This window comes from Echinops telfairi, unplaced genomic scaffold, assembly GCF_000313985.2.
Source record: "Echinops telfairi isolate 266 unplaced genomic scaffold, ASM31398v2 ScPeMD7_53;HRSCAF=182, whole genome shotgun sequence".
Lineage (NCBI taxonomy): Eukaryota > Metazoa > Chordata > Mammalia > Afrosoricida > Tenrecidae > Echinops > Echinops telfairi.
In genome coordinates this window covers 9,549,402-9,567,738 of record NW_022103951.1, presented here as the reverse complement: position 1 = coordinate 9,567,738, position 18,337 = coordinate 9,549,402, and the positions used below count along the sequence as shown (strand labels likewise).

The window sequence follows — 18,337 nt, the reverse complement described above, 5'->3', positions numbered from 1 at the left end:
TTTTATACTCTCTGGGGACATTGGGGACGTGCAAGCCCCCACATTACAGGTGAAGACATACTTCACAGGAAAGGGTTGTGCTACAGGTATTACAGTGATGGGAGGAGGTGATCTAGGGACATATGCACTACAGAAGGAGGAGGGATTGGGGGTGTACATGCGGCAAGATGGGCGGATCCTAGATTTCTGGTAGCAGCTTAACTAGACTTTGGGTCTCCATAGGAACCATTATCAGTTGGGTGTGAACTCCGCCCAGGAACCAAGCTAATGGCCTTAGGCTCCAGAGAGGTAGTCTATTGTCTCCAGCAGCAGGGAGCAGGCCCAGCCCTGCTGTGGGATGAGACAGTAGTCTGGCAGCAAGTATTTGACTTCCCCCCACAGTCAAGGGATGTGAATAGTCTTGTTATCAGACAAAGGCCTTTGTGAAGTCCATTATGACAGATGTAATTAGATTCAAATGTAATACCTTACTGTTTGATCTTCCATTTGACCCATTTTAAAGTTGTTTCCGTTTTTTGTTTTGAAATGAAGGGGAAATACATGTGGATTAAGCCTCCAGTGAATTCTCTCTGACCACAGAGCAGGGATTGAATGGCCTTGCTACAGGTGGAGTGCAGTGGAAAGTAGATTGTTGCAGGTGCAGTTAGGTTAAAATTGAACACCTTATTATTTGATGTCCCATTTGACCTACTTTAAATTTGTTCTAGTTTTTTACTTTGTCATTGTTAGGTTTTCTGGTTTGGGGGGAAGGAATGGATGGGTGGGTGGGAGATGTATGTTTTTCTGAATATGAAATCCAAGTTAGGCAAATCTATAGAGACAGTAACTGGATTAATGATTTCTTGGGGGTATGGTGGGGGACATTGGGGAGAAATGGGGAGATAATGAGTACAAGAAGAAAGACAATGTTCTCAAATTGATTGTGGCAATGATTATGAAACTCTTCTCAATGTGATTGAACTATTGAATCGCATGATATGTGAATTAAGCGCCAATAAAACTGTTAAAAATGAAATGAAAATAGACTCATGAAAGCTCACCAAACTATTTTCTAGAAGATGTCAAACTAAGTAAATATCTGCCAGGAAAAAAATCCACAAGGGCTGAGAAACTAGGGAAAGCAAAATGAAAGAACAGGATGATAATTATTATTGTTATTATCGCTCATTATAGGATTTTGAAAAATTCATTAAGTTAGCAAAGGAGGGGAAGCACTTATGCTTCTAACCACCCAAAGGCTTCAACCCAGTTCTTCCCAGTTCAGTCATGGCTGATGAAGTGAAACAGGAATGGGCCTGAATTTGTAAACGGTGGAAATACTGGCATGATAACCGGAATGGGGAAGCATACTGTTTGATGCCTTGCTGGAAACTTAATCTCTTTCTTAGAAAATGAGGGCAGTGTAAGTGTTGCATAGCAACCAAATCTCTGAACTGGGCAGAGTTGGAAACAACCATGTCCCACTCAAAGATGGTGACCGGCTGCACCACATTGGATGTGTCTTACTTTCCATTCTAACCCTAGGCTTCTATAAGGGCTCACTACACCTCCTCTGAGTTGCCCATTCCAGGTCTTAGACCTGTAATTTTTCTCATTCAGTACACCTATATTTTTCAAAAAACTCAAGTCTTACGATTTTGTTACATCAGTCCTGACTGAATAGATTTGAATTAGTTTGAAGTCCTGCCATAACGCTTAGGGTACCCACGACTCCAGGCAGCAGCTGTGCACCATAAATTATAAAACAGATGAATAATTAGTATCTTGTTGGCTTGGGGGGTTGGTTAATCTGGAAGACACTCCACCCATATGCCCATCTTCAAGAGAAGCTGGGGAAGGCAAAAATGCAGCTTCTGAAAGGAGCTGTCTGTTGGGCAAACATCATTTGTACCAAGACCCTATTCAGGGGCACCCACAAGCAAGGGTGTCTCCCTAAATCAGTTTGGTCCAGAAGCAGTGTTTGTCATTGAAGAGGATCTCTTTAGTAGCAACTGAGCAAACTCAGCATTCATGAGAGGCTCAGCCAATCCTTCCCGTTGTCGTCCCTGCCTGCAAGACCCTTTGCATTACCCAGAAATCACGGGGCAGAGTGTACGGACAGCTGCCAGTGGTTCTTGCCTTCTATAAAAACAAAGCAGAAGGCAAAAATGTGGGGTGGGATGGAGGGGGAGATGAAGAAGATGCTGTCACTGTCTACCTGTGGGGAGGAAGAAGGCTAAATGGAAGGCCTGGTTTGCAGAGCCAGTTTGGAAGGCCTGGTTTGCAGAGTCCGTTTCTCTGCTGAATCAGATGTTGGGCAGATTTCTTGCAGTTTTTGTTGTGTGTTTTCTTTTCTTTTTTTTTTTCCCTCCCAGGCTGCCTTCCCCAGAAAGCATTTGTCTGTAGGCAGCCTGGGGTTCTGAGGTGCCAGATCCTTATGGAAATGAGCAGAGAGAAAAGGAACAACAAGCATTTACAGGAAAAGCTGTCACCAAGGGAGCAGCAATGTGGCAGCTGTAACAGCCTCTCCCCCCCCCCCAATGATGTAATCAAAAAACTGAAGAACAAAGGCAATAGCAATTTTGACTACAATATTTTCTAATACTAGGAAATAACATTGTTGGCAAGAGAGAAAGAGAACATGTAAGCCTTTAAAGGGAAAATAGAAAAGGCTTTATATTTATATCCTGTGGTTGCATAGTCCCGTTCCCCCCCCCTCGCTTAAATTGTTTTTGAGATTCTTCTATAGGCTATGCGTTTTCACTATAGAGTCATAGAGGTCTGCCAGTCACCAAGGTGAGATTTATACACTCTGGGATCCTGCCGTCCTTTTCCCCAAAGTACTAATCCATGGAGAGACCCTAGTTATCACATTCAGAACATTCCAGGCCTGCCTGTTTCTCAAAATGTACCCTTGTAAACTCAAGAGAAAAGTACCTACCTATTAGACAACTAAGAAAGGCTATTCTAGTCTCTCTGATTCATTTTCATGAAATACAAGGCTTTCCTTCCCGTGGAAGTAGATGAAGTCAAGGGAAACAAAGCATTATATGAGGAGTGATCAAAGCTGTTTGTAGCCAGCTTCCAATCTATTTGAGAAACAGGAGAAAACAGCATGCTGCTGCATTGATGTGCCTCTCATGGAGAAGAAAGAAGAAAATTGCATGCAGTGTGAAAGTGTTAGTATTGTAGGGGACAGCCATATTTGTGGATAAATCTGCTCTCCATAATGCTTCAACATGGATGAATCTGAAAATAAATAAATAACAAATACTAGGTTCAGTGCTTGACAAGAGGTCATGTATGGTATAATTCAATTTAGAGGAAATGTCCAAAATAGGTAAGTCTATATAAAGAAAGTAGATGAGTAGTTGCCAGGGGTTGGGGAAGGGGTAATGGGGAATAACTGCTAACGGGCATGGAGCTTCTTTTGAGAATGATGAAAAATATTCTGAAATTAGATGGTGTGATGCTTGCATAACCTTGTGAATATACTGTAATTACTGATTATACACTTTAAATGGGTGAATTTAATGGTATGTAAATAACATCTCAGTGAAGTTGCTTAAAAACAACAACAAGCTATCATCTTTGGGTGGTTGATATCCCTGTGGAAGGGCACTCGCCTGTAATGTGAGGGTTGGTGATTGTTTTGCTTTTATATAATAACATGAGCAAGTAGTGACATAATAGATATTAATAAAGTAGATTCCTTGAAAATCATCACTGGCATTTAACTCTGAATATACAATGTCAGATAAACATATGCCTGCTTCAATCATAAGACAGAGAGAGTAACGTACTCTGACGACTTGCACATTCTCAAAGGAATCCTCATTTAATGTAGAATCGAAATCAATCCATTTACTTCATCTCAGTCATGAGGAGCCACTGCCACTGTGGGACCGAGACCAACCTCCAAGAGTAAATTAGATGAAGACTCTTGGTCTTATGGTTTCCCTTCGCGGTACCGCAGGAAAAAAGCCCAGTGATATATTTCCATCCAGATTACAGAAACCTGAAAGGAGCTTCATTAGAAGGATAGAGTAGGAGAAACACGTGGAACAGAACCTCAAAATCCTAAAAGAGACCAGGCTTACTGGGAATCTCCGAGACTGGTGGAACTCTCTGAGTTACCCTTCAAGTCTGGAACTGAACTCACCCCGGTACTTCAATTTTCAGCCAAACAATAGACAAGTCTATTTGCGGATCCGAGGAAGAATTACACTAGAGAAGTATGCACACCTTAGAATAATATACTAATCAAGTCCGTCAGGATTGACTTGATGGTCATGAGAAGAAATCTGAGTTCATGGGTATGTTACCTTGCAGAGAAGCCCTGGTGGTTGTGTGGTTATGCGCTGAGCTGCTAACAGAAGAGTCAGCAGTTTGAACCCACCAGCCATTCTTCAGAAGAAAGATGAGGCTGTCAGCCTTGGACTCTCAAAGGGGGCCGTTCTATATCCTGTCCTATAGACTTGCTTTGAGTCAGAATGGCCTTCATGGTGGTGGATTTGGGGTTGTTAGTCTTGAGTGAGCTATGAAAGACTTTTATCCAAGATGGAGATAGGATATGAAAGTTGAATTTAAAGGCAATAGTAGAGACCTACCTGTAATTTGCCCCTATTTAACCACATCTCTACTTCTACCAGGGTCATATACAGACATTTAAAACTATCTGAATGTGTCAAGTCTTTGAGGGTTTTCGGAGTTGGATTAGAGTCCAGTGGTACTCCGGGTGTTAGGTTAATCCGTATTTAAGCTAGAGTCACCTTACATCCCGATTTGCTTGGGACAGGCGTGGTTTACACCTGTTGTCCCAGCAGAATTATGACATCCGCTCTACCTTCTAGATCATCCCAGTATAATTTGAACGACGTAATTATACAATCACTCTGGTTCCTACAATTTTTTGAGAATACATCAGATTGTCTTATTCATTGGTACAACCGAGAGCTATATTACACAGGTCCTGAGACCCATTTTCCCCCCTTGCCATTTTAAGCATCCTTTGGACTTTTGAAGGTGAGCCAGTAGCAAGACCTAAAGGACCATATCCACGCAAATACAATTGGTAGCTATTAACACATATAAAATCAATAACAGGCACTGCTAATCAAAAGTGCTTTTTTAATTGATCCGATTCTATTTCAATGATATTAGGAATTCGGTTGCATGATTTAGTGAATGATAATGGTTGAAGAGCACATACCTTCACAGCCAAAGAGAAGCAGTAACAAGAAGCCTTCTACCTGGCATGGCATTGTCCCCTGGTCCTGGCCGCAGCTCTTCCTGACTGAAATGGAGAGCTTCCCCGGGACCAGGGGATTAACATGAGCTCTGGCCTCCTTAAGCAACTTAATCCATTTAGTTCTTCAGTTTGGGGCTGAGCCCTATCAAGGTAACCCTTCCCTGCCACCCCCACCCCCTACCCCCAGTTACCTGCCTCACAATACATCCTTTGGAGGTTGGTTTAGTCAAGGAAGATATTGGTTATATTCTATATTTAAACATCGGGGAAATAGAAATTGGAATCTGTAATCCCAGGTCTTAATCCTTTCTCTGCCATCATCTTCTTGGGGAGGGGAGGGGGGGTATGTGACCTTGCATAATCGCCTGTCAGTAAGCACTAACATTCTTGAATTCAAGATGGCATCAAAATGGCATCAATTCCCTCTCTTAGGAAGCAATTTGGCATCCTGTTGGTACTTATTCACCCCATAACATACTAAATTAGGAGGGGAGGGATAGTTATCTTCAAAGACGTATCTTGTTGCGTTCCTTGTATTAACACGACTGGAAACCATTGTAATAGCCAAGGATGGGGAATTGGTGAAGTAAATTATGAGAAACAACATATAGTATTAAGGGACATAGATTTTCAGCCCTACTGGGTGCAAATCCCAGTTCTTGCTTTGTAACTTCGGTCAAGTTTCTGCGCCTCAATTTTTCCCACCTATAAAAATGCTGATAATAATTCCTATTTCATAGAATTATTTTGAGAGTTATATCGGATAGGACATGTTGAACATTTACAACAGTACTTGGGAACTATCCTATCCGGACTTGCCCAGGTTGTCTTTTGCCCAAGATCTACCCACTGTCCCTGGTCGCCCAGAACCAGGAGGAACAACAAATTCGACCCAGCCTGTTTCGTGGGTCCGGCAATGGCGGCAGCGGACTGCCAGGAATGCTTCTCCTATAATGACGGGCTGAGAAATATAAACACATAACAGAAAGTGAAGAGGAAAATCACTTTGTCTTCGCATTTCACTTTTTTGCTAAGTTTTGGGGGATACGTGAAAAAATTTGAAAAGTGACGCTCGCCATTTGGTTCCACTGGGGCTCGAACCCAGGACCTTCTGCGTGTAAAGCAGACGTGATAACCACTACACTATGGAACCTCCACGAGGAGGTGGCTGTCATTGGCTTACTTATGGTGCTACGTCAGCGTTGCCCCGCCCTAGCCCCGCCCCCACAGGCCCCGCCCCCGCCCTCGAGGCGTGGTGACGGCGGTTTCCCGCTTTGTCTCCGGCCTAAGGGCTACTCTCCCCTCCCGTCGCCTGGCTGGAGTCCAAATGACCTGGGCCAATCTCGCGCCCCAGGTTAGCAGCGCGCCGCCCCCTGGTCACCTGTCCCCACTTATCCCCAAGTCGCGACCTCGGCGGGGCGGGGCGGGGCGGGGCGCGGCGCGGCGCGGCGCGGCGCGGCGCGTGAGGGGAATTCTCAACCGGCCCCGTCCTGTTTCTCACAGGCTCTCAGACTCTCGCGGTCCGGGATAACTTGTCGCCTTCAGAAGGCAGACCCTAGGGACTTGGGGTGCGGAGCAGGGGGAGAGCGGGGTGGGGAGGGGCCAAGTTTAAGGCAAAGCGGGCTTAGTCGCCCCTGGCCTTTCCCGCCACACTCTCCTCTTCGAGAGCTGCCGAGCGTCTCAGCCCGGGGGTGGGGCCCAGGCGCCGGAGACCACGACCGTGGGGGGAGGTGAAGCCATGGGAGGGGCCCCGAGGAAGAGGGACACGTCCGAGCCCGGTTCGGAAGTGAGGCAGCCTTAGGTCCCGGCCGCGAGCGCGGCTGCCTGAAAGGCCTGCGGGTCTATGCGAAGGCGGAGGCGGCCTCGCTTCCCGCCCTTCCTCGCCTGCGGCGTCGGCTCCTCCCAGGGCCGCTGGCTGGATTTTGCGCCTGGCGCCCCTCTAGCTGCCTGAACCCCGGCTGGGAATCATTTGAGGGCGCTTCCGGAAGTGCCTGCCGACGGGACCATCCTTTTCTCCTTTCCCTGGGGAACCTGCCTCCAGGCTGGTAGGGTGATGATGAAATGATACTGAATAACCCCTCACCCACCTCCCACAGCCCCCCCACCCCCACCCCCCGCATCCCACTCTCTTGTCTTCCCTAAAAAAGCTCCAGGGAGAAGCAGGTGTGCAGCAGGAGCACTAGTTCAGGGGTCAAGATCAGCTGGGTGCTCCTGAGTTGGTCAGCTCACCTCCCAAAGAACCTCAGTGACCCCATTTGGGAAATGCATAAAGTGAGCTCCATGCTCCCTCTTTCAACGCTGGCTCCGAATATTAAGCATGGCTTTCAGGTGGGAAGATGCCATCTGCCAGGTAATTTTGCCACTGAAATGGCTAGAGATAGGTGTTCAGCGAATGCTGTTTTCCAGAACCAGACTTTCCAAGTCCTCAGTTCCCACCCTGTAAGGTTCATCACAGCCCCCCTTTCAGTCTGCCCTTTTTGTTTCTCCCAGAGCCACCTGCCAGAGGATAGATTCAGAAAATCTCCATGCTTCCTATGAAACAATGAGCTGTCAGGACTCCCAGGAAGCTCAAGAATAACTACAGCCTACCTTTTCCCAAACCCCTGTCAGTCCTGTCAAGGCTGCCAAGAATTGGGCCTAAAATTACCCCTATCAGTTGTGGTCTGGCTTGTATCTTAGAGAAGACTTTGCTGTGTGTCCTAGTGGAGTCCTTGGGGGGGGGGGAACGCCACAACTGCACAAGATCTCACTCGTACACTCCATGTAGGAAAGAAATTGGTGCACTGCCCGTGTGTGCCACATAGCTTTCAGGTTTTAGAGAAATGGTTTTGGTTCCTTTTCTCCTTCCTAAAAAGGAAGGGTATTTTCGTTTCCCTCTCCCCACCCCTACCCCAAGGAGTAGTCATAATCCCTCTTATTAGAAAAGTGCAGTATGGTTTACTTTCACATACATTCCTGTGTAATAGTCCTGTGAGGTCGCTGTGGTAGATATGGTTCTCTCCATTTGTCAGCTGAAGAAGTTGAAGCTGAAGAGTTTGCATGCCTTGTCTGAAACCATTCAGTTGTTGAGTGTCAGCCCTGGACTCACACTCAGTCTAATGATATTTTAGTGCTGTGGGTAGCTGCAGTCCTTAAAGGCAATAATATTGTTCCCACAACTTTGTAATATTTTGTCTTGTTTTATTATTGTACAGGAATACCAGTGCTGAGATGGTTCCTTTTTTAGGTTGATGATTTTCTGTTGTTGTTGCAATTTTTAAGCAAAATCCTGCTGGAAAGGACTGTTAAAGACTCTCACCTTTAAAAAAAAAAAAAGACCTTTTAAACCACCTTGGTCCCAGATAACGCCGCAGATGGTCAGTTTTGCTGGGCACTTCAGTCTGTTCAGTAAGATGTATGAGTCCCATATAAGTGCCTGAACCTATACCCTATAAGTGCCTGGACAGCTATAAGAAAAATATATACAGAAATCATCTCTACTTGAGAACTCAGATGTCTTAGTTGTTAAAGTGTTGCTTCCCCAGTATTTGACTTCACTGATGGAATATATTTGTGATGGTTAATTTAATGTGTCAACTTGGCTAGGGTAGCTGTTATGGACAGATGTGATTGAATCAGTAGGCCTCACGTAAAGCCTGTTACATTCCATAATGTGGGCAGACTTCAATCAATCAATCAAACACCTTGAGAGCAAAAAGAGAGTTTCTCTAGGGTGTGTTCTGTCTCCAGACTAAAGTAGACACTTCTGGTTTTCCAGAACACTATATTCTGCACCCTTCTTGTCACCTGACCAACAGATTTTAGACTTGCCAGCCTCCCATAGTTGCAGGAACCTATACCTTGAAGTAAATCAATAAACTGTATTCTCTGTCTCGCACCACTGGTGGTTTTGAATTGCTGACCTGGCAGTTATCAGCCCAACATGTAACCACTGTATTGAGGGAATTGGGAAGCATCCAAAGAAAATGGCAGTCATATAAACAGCCCTATACTGAAAACACTTTGTCAACATTCAGCCATTTCAAGGGACAGCATAATACTGAAGGAAGAGGTCCAAACTGCACTGAAGACATTAGCCAAAATCAAGGTTCCAGGTTTAATGGAATGCCAATTGAAATGTTTCAACAAACCAATATACTTAGTAGTCTATGCCTAACAACCTGGCCAGTTAACTGGAAGAGGTCCATATTTGTGTCTATTACAAACAAGGTGATCCAAAAGAATGCAAAAATTATTCAACAATATCATTAATATCACACGCAAGTAACATTTTAAATATATATAATTAGAAAAAATCATTACAGCCATACATTGCCAGGGAGCTAACAGAAATTCAAGTTGGATTCTGAAGAGGATATGCAAAGAGGGCTATCATTGCTGACATCAGCTGGATCTTGGCTGAAAGCAGAGAATACCAGAAAGGTGTTTAATTTGTTTTATTGACTGCAAAGGCTTTCAACTATGTGGATCATAACAAACTATAGATTACATTAGGAAGAATGTGAATTCCAGAACACTTGATTGTGCTCATGTGGCACCTATACACAGACCAAGAGGCAATCAGTCATTCAAACGGAATAAAGGGATACTTCGTGGTTCAAAATCAAGAAAGGTTTGTGGCAGGGTTGTATCCTTGTACCATACTTATTCAGTCTGCTGATCAAATAATCTGAGAAACTGGACTATATGAAGATGAGCACGGCATTAGGATTGAATTATTAATCATTGAAATGTAGCCAACATTTGGATATGCAGATGACATTGCTTTGCTTGCTGAAAGGGAGGACTTTAGTCACTTGCTGATGAAGACCAAGGACTAGAGCCTGGAGTATGGATTATAAAGCAATGTTAAGGAAAAAAATCCTCAAAACTGGACCAATAAATGATATAATAAATAGAGAAAAAAAACTGACGTCAAGGATTTCAATTTACTTGGATGCATAGGAACAGCAGTCAGGAAATAAAAATGACCTATTGCTTTGGGCAAGTATGCAGGAGACCTATTTAACGTGTTCAAGAACAAAGATGACATTTTGAGGACTAAGATTTCTTTTTTTTTAATCATTTTATTGGGGGCTCATACAACTCATCACAATCCATCCATCCATCTATTGTGTCAAGCACATTTGTACATTTGTTGCCATCATCATTCTCAAAACATTTCCTTTCTACTTGAGCCCTTGGTATCAGCTCCTCATTTTTCCCCTCCCTCCCCGCCCCCCCCATGAACCCTTGATAATTTATAAATTATTATTATTTTGTCATATCTTACAGTGTCTGATGTCTCCCTTCACCCACTTTTCTGTTCTCTGTCCCCCAGGGAGGGGATTACATGTAGATCCTTGTAATCGGTTCCCCCTTTCTACCCCACCTTCTCTCCACCCTCCCAATATCGCCACTCTCACCACTGGTCCTGAGGGGTTAATCTGTCCTGAATTCCCTGTGTTTCCAGTTCCTATCTGTCCCAGTGTACATCCTCTGGTCTAGCCGGATTTGTAAGGTAGAATTGGGATCGTGATAGTGGAGGGGAGGAACCATTTAAGAACTAGAGGAACGTTTTATATTTCATCGTTGCTACACTGCACCCTGACTGGCTCATCTCTTCCCCGTGACCCTTCTGTAAGGGGATGAGGACTAAGATTTTTATAAGGTGGATGATACCCTAACAACGATTTGGAAATAGTGGCAGTTCAAATCCACCAGCCACTCCTACTTCCATAAAGATTTACAGCCTTGGAAACCCTAGGGGGGCAGTTGTACTCTGTCTTGTAGGGTCAGTGTGTGTTGGAATTCACACTATGTGTGTGGGTTTCATTTGGGGAGGCACGCTTTTGGTCGGTGGAGGTCTTACTGTCAAATAATGGATTGAGCCCAGGGATACTTCTATTGTGCACAGGGCAGCCTCTATAACAAATAATTACCTGACCCCCCAATGTCATTCGTGTCAAGGTAGAAACCCTCCTCTAGAGGATTTGCCCATATCTCTAAGCCCATCCCCTCTGCTTGTGCACTAAATCTCACCTGCTCTTGCCTACTCAAGGAAATCACTCCAGCAATTCTCACATGCTCCCCCATTATTACTTTCTCCTTCTTTACTGCATCATTCCAATTTGCAAGCAAGTATGCTATTATTTCTTTCATCATTAAAATAATAAAATCTGAATCCCCTTTCTCCCTCTAGCTACTGCTATTTTCTGCTTTATTTTCTAGAGAAAAATTTTAAACGATTATATGTAGATCCTTGTAATCGGTTCCCCCTTTCTACCCCACCTTCCCTCCACCCTCCAGGTATCGCCACTCTCACCACTTGTGCCTACCACTCCTTCAAAACTTCTCTGACCAAAGTCATTTATGACTTTTACATTGCTAAATTGAAGAGTCTTCCTTGTTTTAGCTGATCTATCAGCAGCATTTAAAGCAAAGATGATTTCTTCTCTAAGCAGTTTTTCTTGGCTTGTAGGATACCATACTCTTCTGGTTTCTATTTCCTGCCTCTTTGCTTACTCCTTTTCACTCACCTTTGCTGGATCCTCATCTTTTGGCCCTTTAAACATGGGTACACCACACGGCTCAGTACTTGGACTTCTCTATTCATTATCACCATTCTGTAAGAATGATGATATAATTATTATACCCCCTAAGTATAACCCACTCGCAATCCTCCTTATTTCAGATAACAATTTCTTCTTTCCCGTTATTTAGGTGCCAAACTTTATAGAATCACACTTGAGTCTTCTCTTTTTATATAATCCAAATCTAACTGCACTATTTACTGTACCTTCAGTATTTGTCTAGAATCCCATCACTTTCTACTATCTCCCATGTTACACCCTTAATTAAAAAAGAAAACACCATCACATTTGCCTGGATTATTGCCAAGAGCCTGATGTTCTGGCTTTGTTCCCATTGTTCCCCACGGGCTATTTTCCACACAGTAGTCCGAGTGGACCTTTAAAAACCTAAGCTATATTTTGTCACTCCGCTGCTCAAACCCCTTCAATGGCTCCACATCTTAACTAGAATGAAAGCCAAAACCATACAATGGCCTTCAGGCCTGGCATGATCCATTTCTTTGCCCTGTTACTGCTCTGATTTTATATGTCCTCTCCTTTTACCTTTTGTTCCACTCCAGTCACACTTGAGGGAGCCCTGGTGGCACAGAGGTTATGTGTCTGGCTACTAACAGGTAAGTCAGGAGTGCAAAACCACCAGCCACTCTGTGTTAGACAGGGAGAAAAATAGGTTTTCTACTTCTATGAAGACTTACAGTCTCAGAAACCCACAGGGGCACATCAATTATGAGTCAGAATTGACTTGATGACAGTGTGTTTGTTTTCTTGTTGAGTTGCACTTGACTCTGCTCTTAGTGAAACAACCTTAGCCACTTTTGTCTCAGGACGTTTGCACCTGTTACTCTCTCAGCCTTGAATGCTCCTGCCTAGGCTACCCCATGACTTAGTCCCTCGTCTTGTTCAGGTATTTGTCCAAATATATTCTCAGTGAAGCCTTTCTACATGCCTATGTTTAAAATTGCTACTATCTTTTTCATTTCACCCTGGAAACTCAGTATCTACCTTTCCTGATTTATTTTTCTCTACAGCACTTAACACCGTCTTAAGTTCTAGATATTTACTTACTTATTTTGTTGTCTGTCCCCCACCGTCCTCACCAAGAATAGAAATTCTTCTATGGGGGCATAGTTTGTTTCTTGCTCAGCTCTATGCCATAAAGCTGAAATTGTGCTCAGATTATAGTAAATGCTCAATAAATAGGTACTGAATGAATATGTTTAGTGTTGGGGATGACACAACTCAGTCAGTTCCAATGACAGCTAAATCCTAGGACCTCTTAAGAAGAGACATTTTCTTGTTTACCCTCAACTTGAACTTGACATGATACAGAGGTTCTGCAGGTATCTTACCATTGCATTATATTAGACAGCACTCTTAACAGAACCCATTTGATCCCAATATTTACTCTTCTTCACTGTGGATGATTTTTACGGGCTCGAGTGAGTAGTTTGCTTTGGTCAATTAAGAGGGCTTCAAAACGTTCATGGGAAATAGAATGAAAGCGAATGGCATTTTCCCATTAACTTGTCAAATTCCCCTTGTATGGGCAGAAGGGATGTGTATCACTTCCAAACATAAAGAACCAGCTTGTAGTGCACTATTTGTTTTCCCTTTTGCTATGAGAATATGCCCCAGAGAGAGGTCACTCTGATGCTTGAATGAAAGACTAGGTTTTGCAGAACTGCAGCCAACCTATAATGGCCATATAATGGGTTCAAAGATAAATCTTTACTTTTAAAAAGTACTACGATTTGGGCTTGTTTATTTTTGTTTTTGTTCTGTAGTGCTGCTTTAACAAAAATGCCACAAGGGTGGCTTTAGGAGATTTATTCGCTTATAGCCTAAGAGGCTAGAATTCGTGCCAGCGCTAAAGGAAGACTTTCTTTCTGTTGACCCAGAGAAGGTACTTGTTATCAATCTTTATTGGATCTAGAAACTTCCCTGAGCAGAAACCCCAGGTCCGAAGGACAGACTCTGCTCCTGGTCTCTTCTTTTTTTGTAGTAGGAGGTCCTCCCTCCTCTCTGCTCACTTTTTTAATCCTTTTAGTATCTCAAAAGATACTAACTCAAGATACAAAATAACCCTGTAGATTGCACCCTACCTCATTAACATAACAACCACTAATCCTGCCTTGTTAATATCATGGAGATTAGGATGTTCAAGTCATTAGATAATTACATCAGATCACAAAATGAAGAATGATTGCATAATACGAACAATGTGGACTAGCCAAGTTGACACATATCTTTTGGGTAGGGGGTGGGGGGGCGTGATTCAATCCATAGTAGTTACCAAAGCAAAGCATTACTTCATCTGATTTACTATTTCCACTAGTTTACAAAGAAAACGAGTTTATTAATTGATATTGGGTGGTTTCTAGAATATTAGGGAAGGCTTGGATGAGTTCAAAACCAGGAACAATTCTTGGCTCTTCCCACTAGCTACTGGGGACTGCCCCAAGTTTTAGTAAAATTCAGTTTTGCATGGTGAGGGTTTTTTTTAAAAAGTATCTGTTGTGACCCCATCTCAAGGAGTTTATATGACATTAATTAGCCAAAGGAGAAATTTATTCCAAGATGTCACTGGATGATACTAGTGTAATGTGATTCTCTAAATTTAAGATATTGGATTTTAATTAGAATCCTATTTTCTCTTCCTTAAAAGAGAAACTCAAAAGAAGAGAAGGCATGATGGGACTAGGAATCAACAAAAGCCTATATAATAGTGAAGAAGACCTTCTGTGATATTTTTATCTATGTGTGTAACCTCCCAAATCTCCTACAATCTTATTCAGTGAGATTGGATTTTATAGAGCTAGCCACTCTAGAGAGAAATGGACCAGCTCAAAATACTTTATATACCTTAATTTTTTTCCCTTTTAAACTCTTTATTGTGAATCGAATGAAGATTTATGGTTGTATATATGGATTGTGATAAGGGTTGTATGAGCCGCCAATAAAATTATTTAAATTTAAAAAAAGATTTATAGAACAAATCTGTTTTCCATCCTTCAATTCATAGCCATTTTGTTTTATGTCGCTGACTGCAAGCCCCACAATCTAACACCACTTATCCCACTTCTGCCCTGTATTTCCTGTCCCCATGCCTCCTTTCCTAAGCCTTCTGAATTTTTTCCTTGAGTAAATGCTGCCCTTTTAATCATAAATGGTTGATTAGGCTAAAGAGTGAGTACTTCCCTAATGTTATTGTTCTCTTTATAGACCTATTTATTGTTTGCCTGAAAATTGAGCCACAGGGAAGGGTTCAGTTCTAGATTTGAAGGGTGGCAAAGGGCTACAATCTTGGGGGTTCTGCCAATACCTGTCTTACCATTCAGTCTCATTTGTATGGCCTTGAATTTTGTTCCACATTTTTCTCCCACTCTATCTAGGATCTTCTGATGTGATTCCTTTCAGAGCAATTGGTAATGGTAGCTAGCACCATCTAGTTCTTCTGGTTTCAGTTGTGGGAGCTGATGTTCTCATATTCCATTCCATTAGACTAATTGTTTCCATGTGTCTCGATTTACATCAGTCTTCCTTCCTCCAGTTGCACTTTGGATGGCCGCTCACAAGCTTTTAAGACTCACCAAAGTCTTCGCTTTTGCTATGCCAATTGACCTTGGTGTCCTCTGAGACCATGAGGCCCCAGGCCTAATGACTTAATCCTTAATCCCAAAGACATTATATCTAAAAATTTTCACGTTTGCCCACTGTATGCTCTACCATATTCAGGGGAATATTTGTAGCACAGGTAAATACATGTATAGAAACATCCTCTGTCCAATCTATATAATTCCATGAGTATAGTTCCACACTCTCTCATCCCCACTTAGCCTGCCTGTCCATGCATCCACTCATCAAACCACTATTATTACTGTTATTGCAGTATTGTGTATATAACAATAATTACCTCTGTTGCCTATAATTCTTGCACTCCTCTTAATGTCTTCCCCTGCTTCCATCATTTTCTTACTGTCCTCACTCTCATTGTTTGTTTCTTTCCTTTCACCCAAGTTAATGTAGCTACCATCTAGTTTGTGTTTCAGCCTCCCTCCCTCTCCTACCATTGGTGACCATCAAAGAATGTTTCTTTTAGGGTGAAAACTTTTTCTTGAATTTTTAATAATAAGTGATCTCATACAATATTTGCCCTTTTTTGATGAACTTATTTTGCTCAGCATAATGTCCTCCAGGTTCATCCATATTATGAGATGTTTCACAGGTTCATTGTTCTTCTTTAACATTGTGTGGGATTCCCGTGTGTGCATGTGCCATAGTTAGTTCATCTATTTGTCCATTGAGAGGCATTTAGGTGGTTTCTATATTTTTGCTGTTGTGAATAGTGCAGTAATGTGCATGGAAGTGCATATATATATTCATGTTGTGGCTCTTCTATCCCTAGAACGTATACCAAGCAGTTGGATTGCTGGGTCATGTAGTATTTCTATTTCCATCTTTTAAGGAAGTACCATACTATTTTCCACAGTGGTTGTATTATTTTACAGTCCTAACAGCAATGCATGAGGGTTCCATCTCTTTCTTCATACCTTGTCAAAATGTATTGTTTTCTGTTGTTTTTAAACTTTGCTATTAATTTTGGGTTGAGGTAATTTGTCTCAGAAACCCACAGAGGCAGTTTTACTCTGTCCTATAGGGTTAATATGAGTAGGTATCAACTCAAGGGCACTGAGTTTGGGTCTTATAAATCAACATGAAAAATACAAATGGCAGTGAATTGGGGTTTTTTTGTTTTTGAGGGTTTTACTTCCATGAACTTTCAGGGCTTATGAAAATTTGCAAGAGGATTCAACTGTATATACAATAAGACTTGCCTGTAAGTGTGTCCAAGGAACCCTGGTGGTCCAGTGGTTAAGTGATGGCTGCTCACCAAAAGGTCAGCAGTTCAAAACATGGGAGTCCCGTGGGAGAAAAATGTGGCCATATGCTTTGGTAAAGATTTGCAAAGTCTTGGAAATCCTATGGGGCAGTTCTACTTTGTCCTGTACGGCTGCTATGCGTGATGGCGGTGAATTTGGCTTGTTTTAATAAGCATCTCCCATGACATTTTGGGAAGATTTCAAGAGTGATGCAGGTGTCCCAGTGTTGGATTACCCACTTAGCAAGGCAAACCTACTGACTTACTTGTGCTTATTTACTCATCTGAAGTGAACAATCATTTTACCACCACATCAAAAATTCTGTTTCTAGGTATAATTGGCATCTGTCTCTCTCCCAACTCCACAGCACCTTCCTACAGAATCAAACCCTCTGAAAGGGATAGAATACCCAGTATTCATGGTAAGCATGGACTCACTTGTGCTTATTTACTCTTTTACAGGGAACAGTGTCCTGCTTCAACCATGTGATTTTGTTCACTATAGATGAGTATGAAAGCACACTTGCTTATTGGCTAATCTACTCATGTTTTGTTGTTGTTGTTGTTAGTGATTTTAAGTATTTTTGATCCTTTTGATACACTTTGGGAATAAACAGAAAGCTATGTTTAAAATTAAGCCAAAGCCAATTAATAGATTTTTTAAAATCATTTTATTGGGGGCTCATACAAATGTTTATCACAATCCATACATACATCAATTGTGTAAAGCACATTTGTACATTCGTTACCCTCATCATTCTCAAAATGTTTGCTCTCCACTTAAGCCCCTGGAATCAGCTCCTCATTCCCTCCCCCCTCGCCACTCCCCCCTCCTTCATGAACCCTTCATAATGTATAAATTATTATTTTGTCACATCTTACACTGTCCGACGTCTCCCTTCACCCACTTTTCTGTTGTACGTCCCCCAGGGAGGAGGTTATATGTAGATCCCTGTAATCGGTTCCCCCTTTCCACACCACCCTCCCGGTATCGCCACTCTCACCACTGGTCCTGAAGGGATCATTCATCCTGGATTCCCTGTGTTACCAGTTCCTATCTGTACCAGTGCACAACCTCTGGTCTAGCCAGATTTGTAAGGTATAAATGGGCTCATGATAGTGGGGGTGAGGGTGAGGATGCATTTAGGAACTAGAGGAAAGTTGTATGTTTCATCGTTACTACACTGCACCCTGACTGGCTCCTCTCCTCTCCGCGACCCTTCCTATTTTTAACATTTTTTTGTTACACATGTGTTTATGAATCAAAGAAAAATTAAGAAAAACCTCCCATATCTATAACTATTTAATGATTTCTTTATATACAGCTGTTTAATAAAGAATCCCAGGAATGGCCTTTAATTCAGTAACAGGTACAAAACTTGAAGAACCTTGTTAAAATGTGCAGCTTTTTCAATATGAAGTGGCAATGTGTGTCACTGCAGGTTTAGACCATACATGAGCTTTAATTTACCACTTCCTAGAAGAACCACAGACTAGAAGAAACATCTGGAAGTGTGTATTTCGTCCTTTCCTTAGTTTATCAAGTGCCCTTTTTATTTCTTTAATCCTTTTATTAGGGGCTCATACAACTCATCACAATCCATACATACATCAATTGTGTAAAGCACATTTGTACATTCATTGCCCTCATCATTC

General features: G+C 42.4%; 2 protein-coding genes and 1 non-coding gene across 3 annotated transcripts in view; 1 reads left to right on the top strand and 2 right to left on the bottom strand.

Moving 5' to 3' along the window:
* RS1 (retinoschisin 1) overlaps positions 1–5,243 on the bottom strand; it is a 21,436-nt gene extending 16,193 nt beyond the window's left edge. Inside the window, exon 1 of the mRNA XM_004709934.2 lies at positions 5,192–5,243. Within this exon, the coding sequence (XP_004709991.1) occupies positions 5,192–5,243 (52 nt within the window). The remainder of the gene's footprint in view (positions 1–5,191) is intronic.
* Positions 5,244–6,310: 1,067 nt separating this feature from the next.
* Positions 6,311–6,383, bottom strand: TRNAV-UAC. Its single transcript has one exon. It is a non-coding gene; the product is annotated as a tRNA-Val (tRNA).
* A 169-nt stretch (positions 6,384–6,552) lies between these two features.
* PPEF1 (protein phosphatase with EF-hand domain 1) overlaps positions 6,553–18,337 on the top strand; it is a 155,147-nt gene continuing 143,362 nt past the window's right edge. Inside the window, exon 1 of the mRNA XM_013006490.3 lies at positions 6,553–6,584. The gene's annotated coding sequence lies outside the window, so the exon portion shown is untranslated. The remainder of the gene's footprint in view (positions 6,585–18,337) is intronic.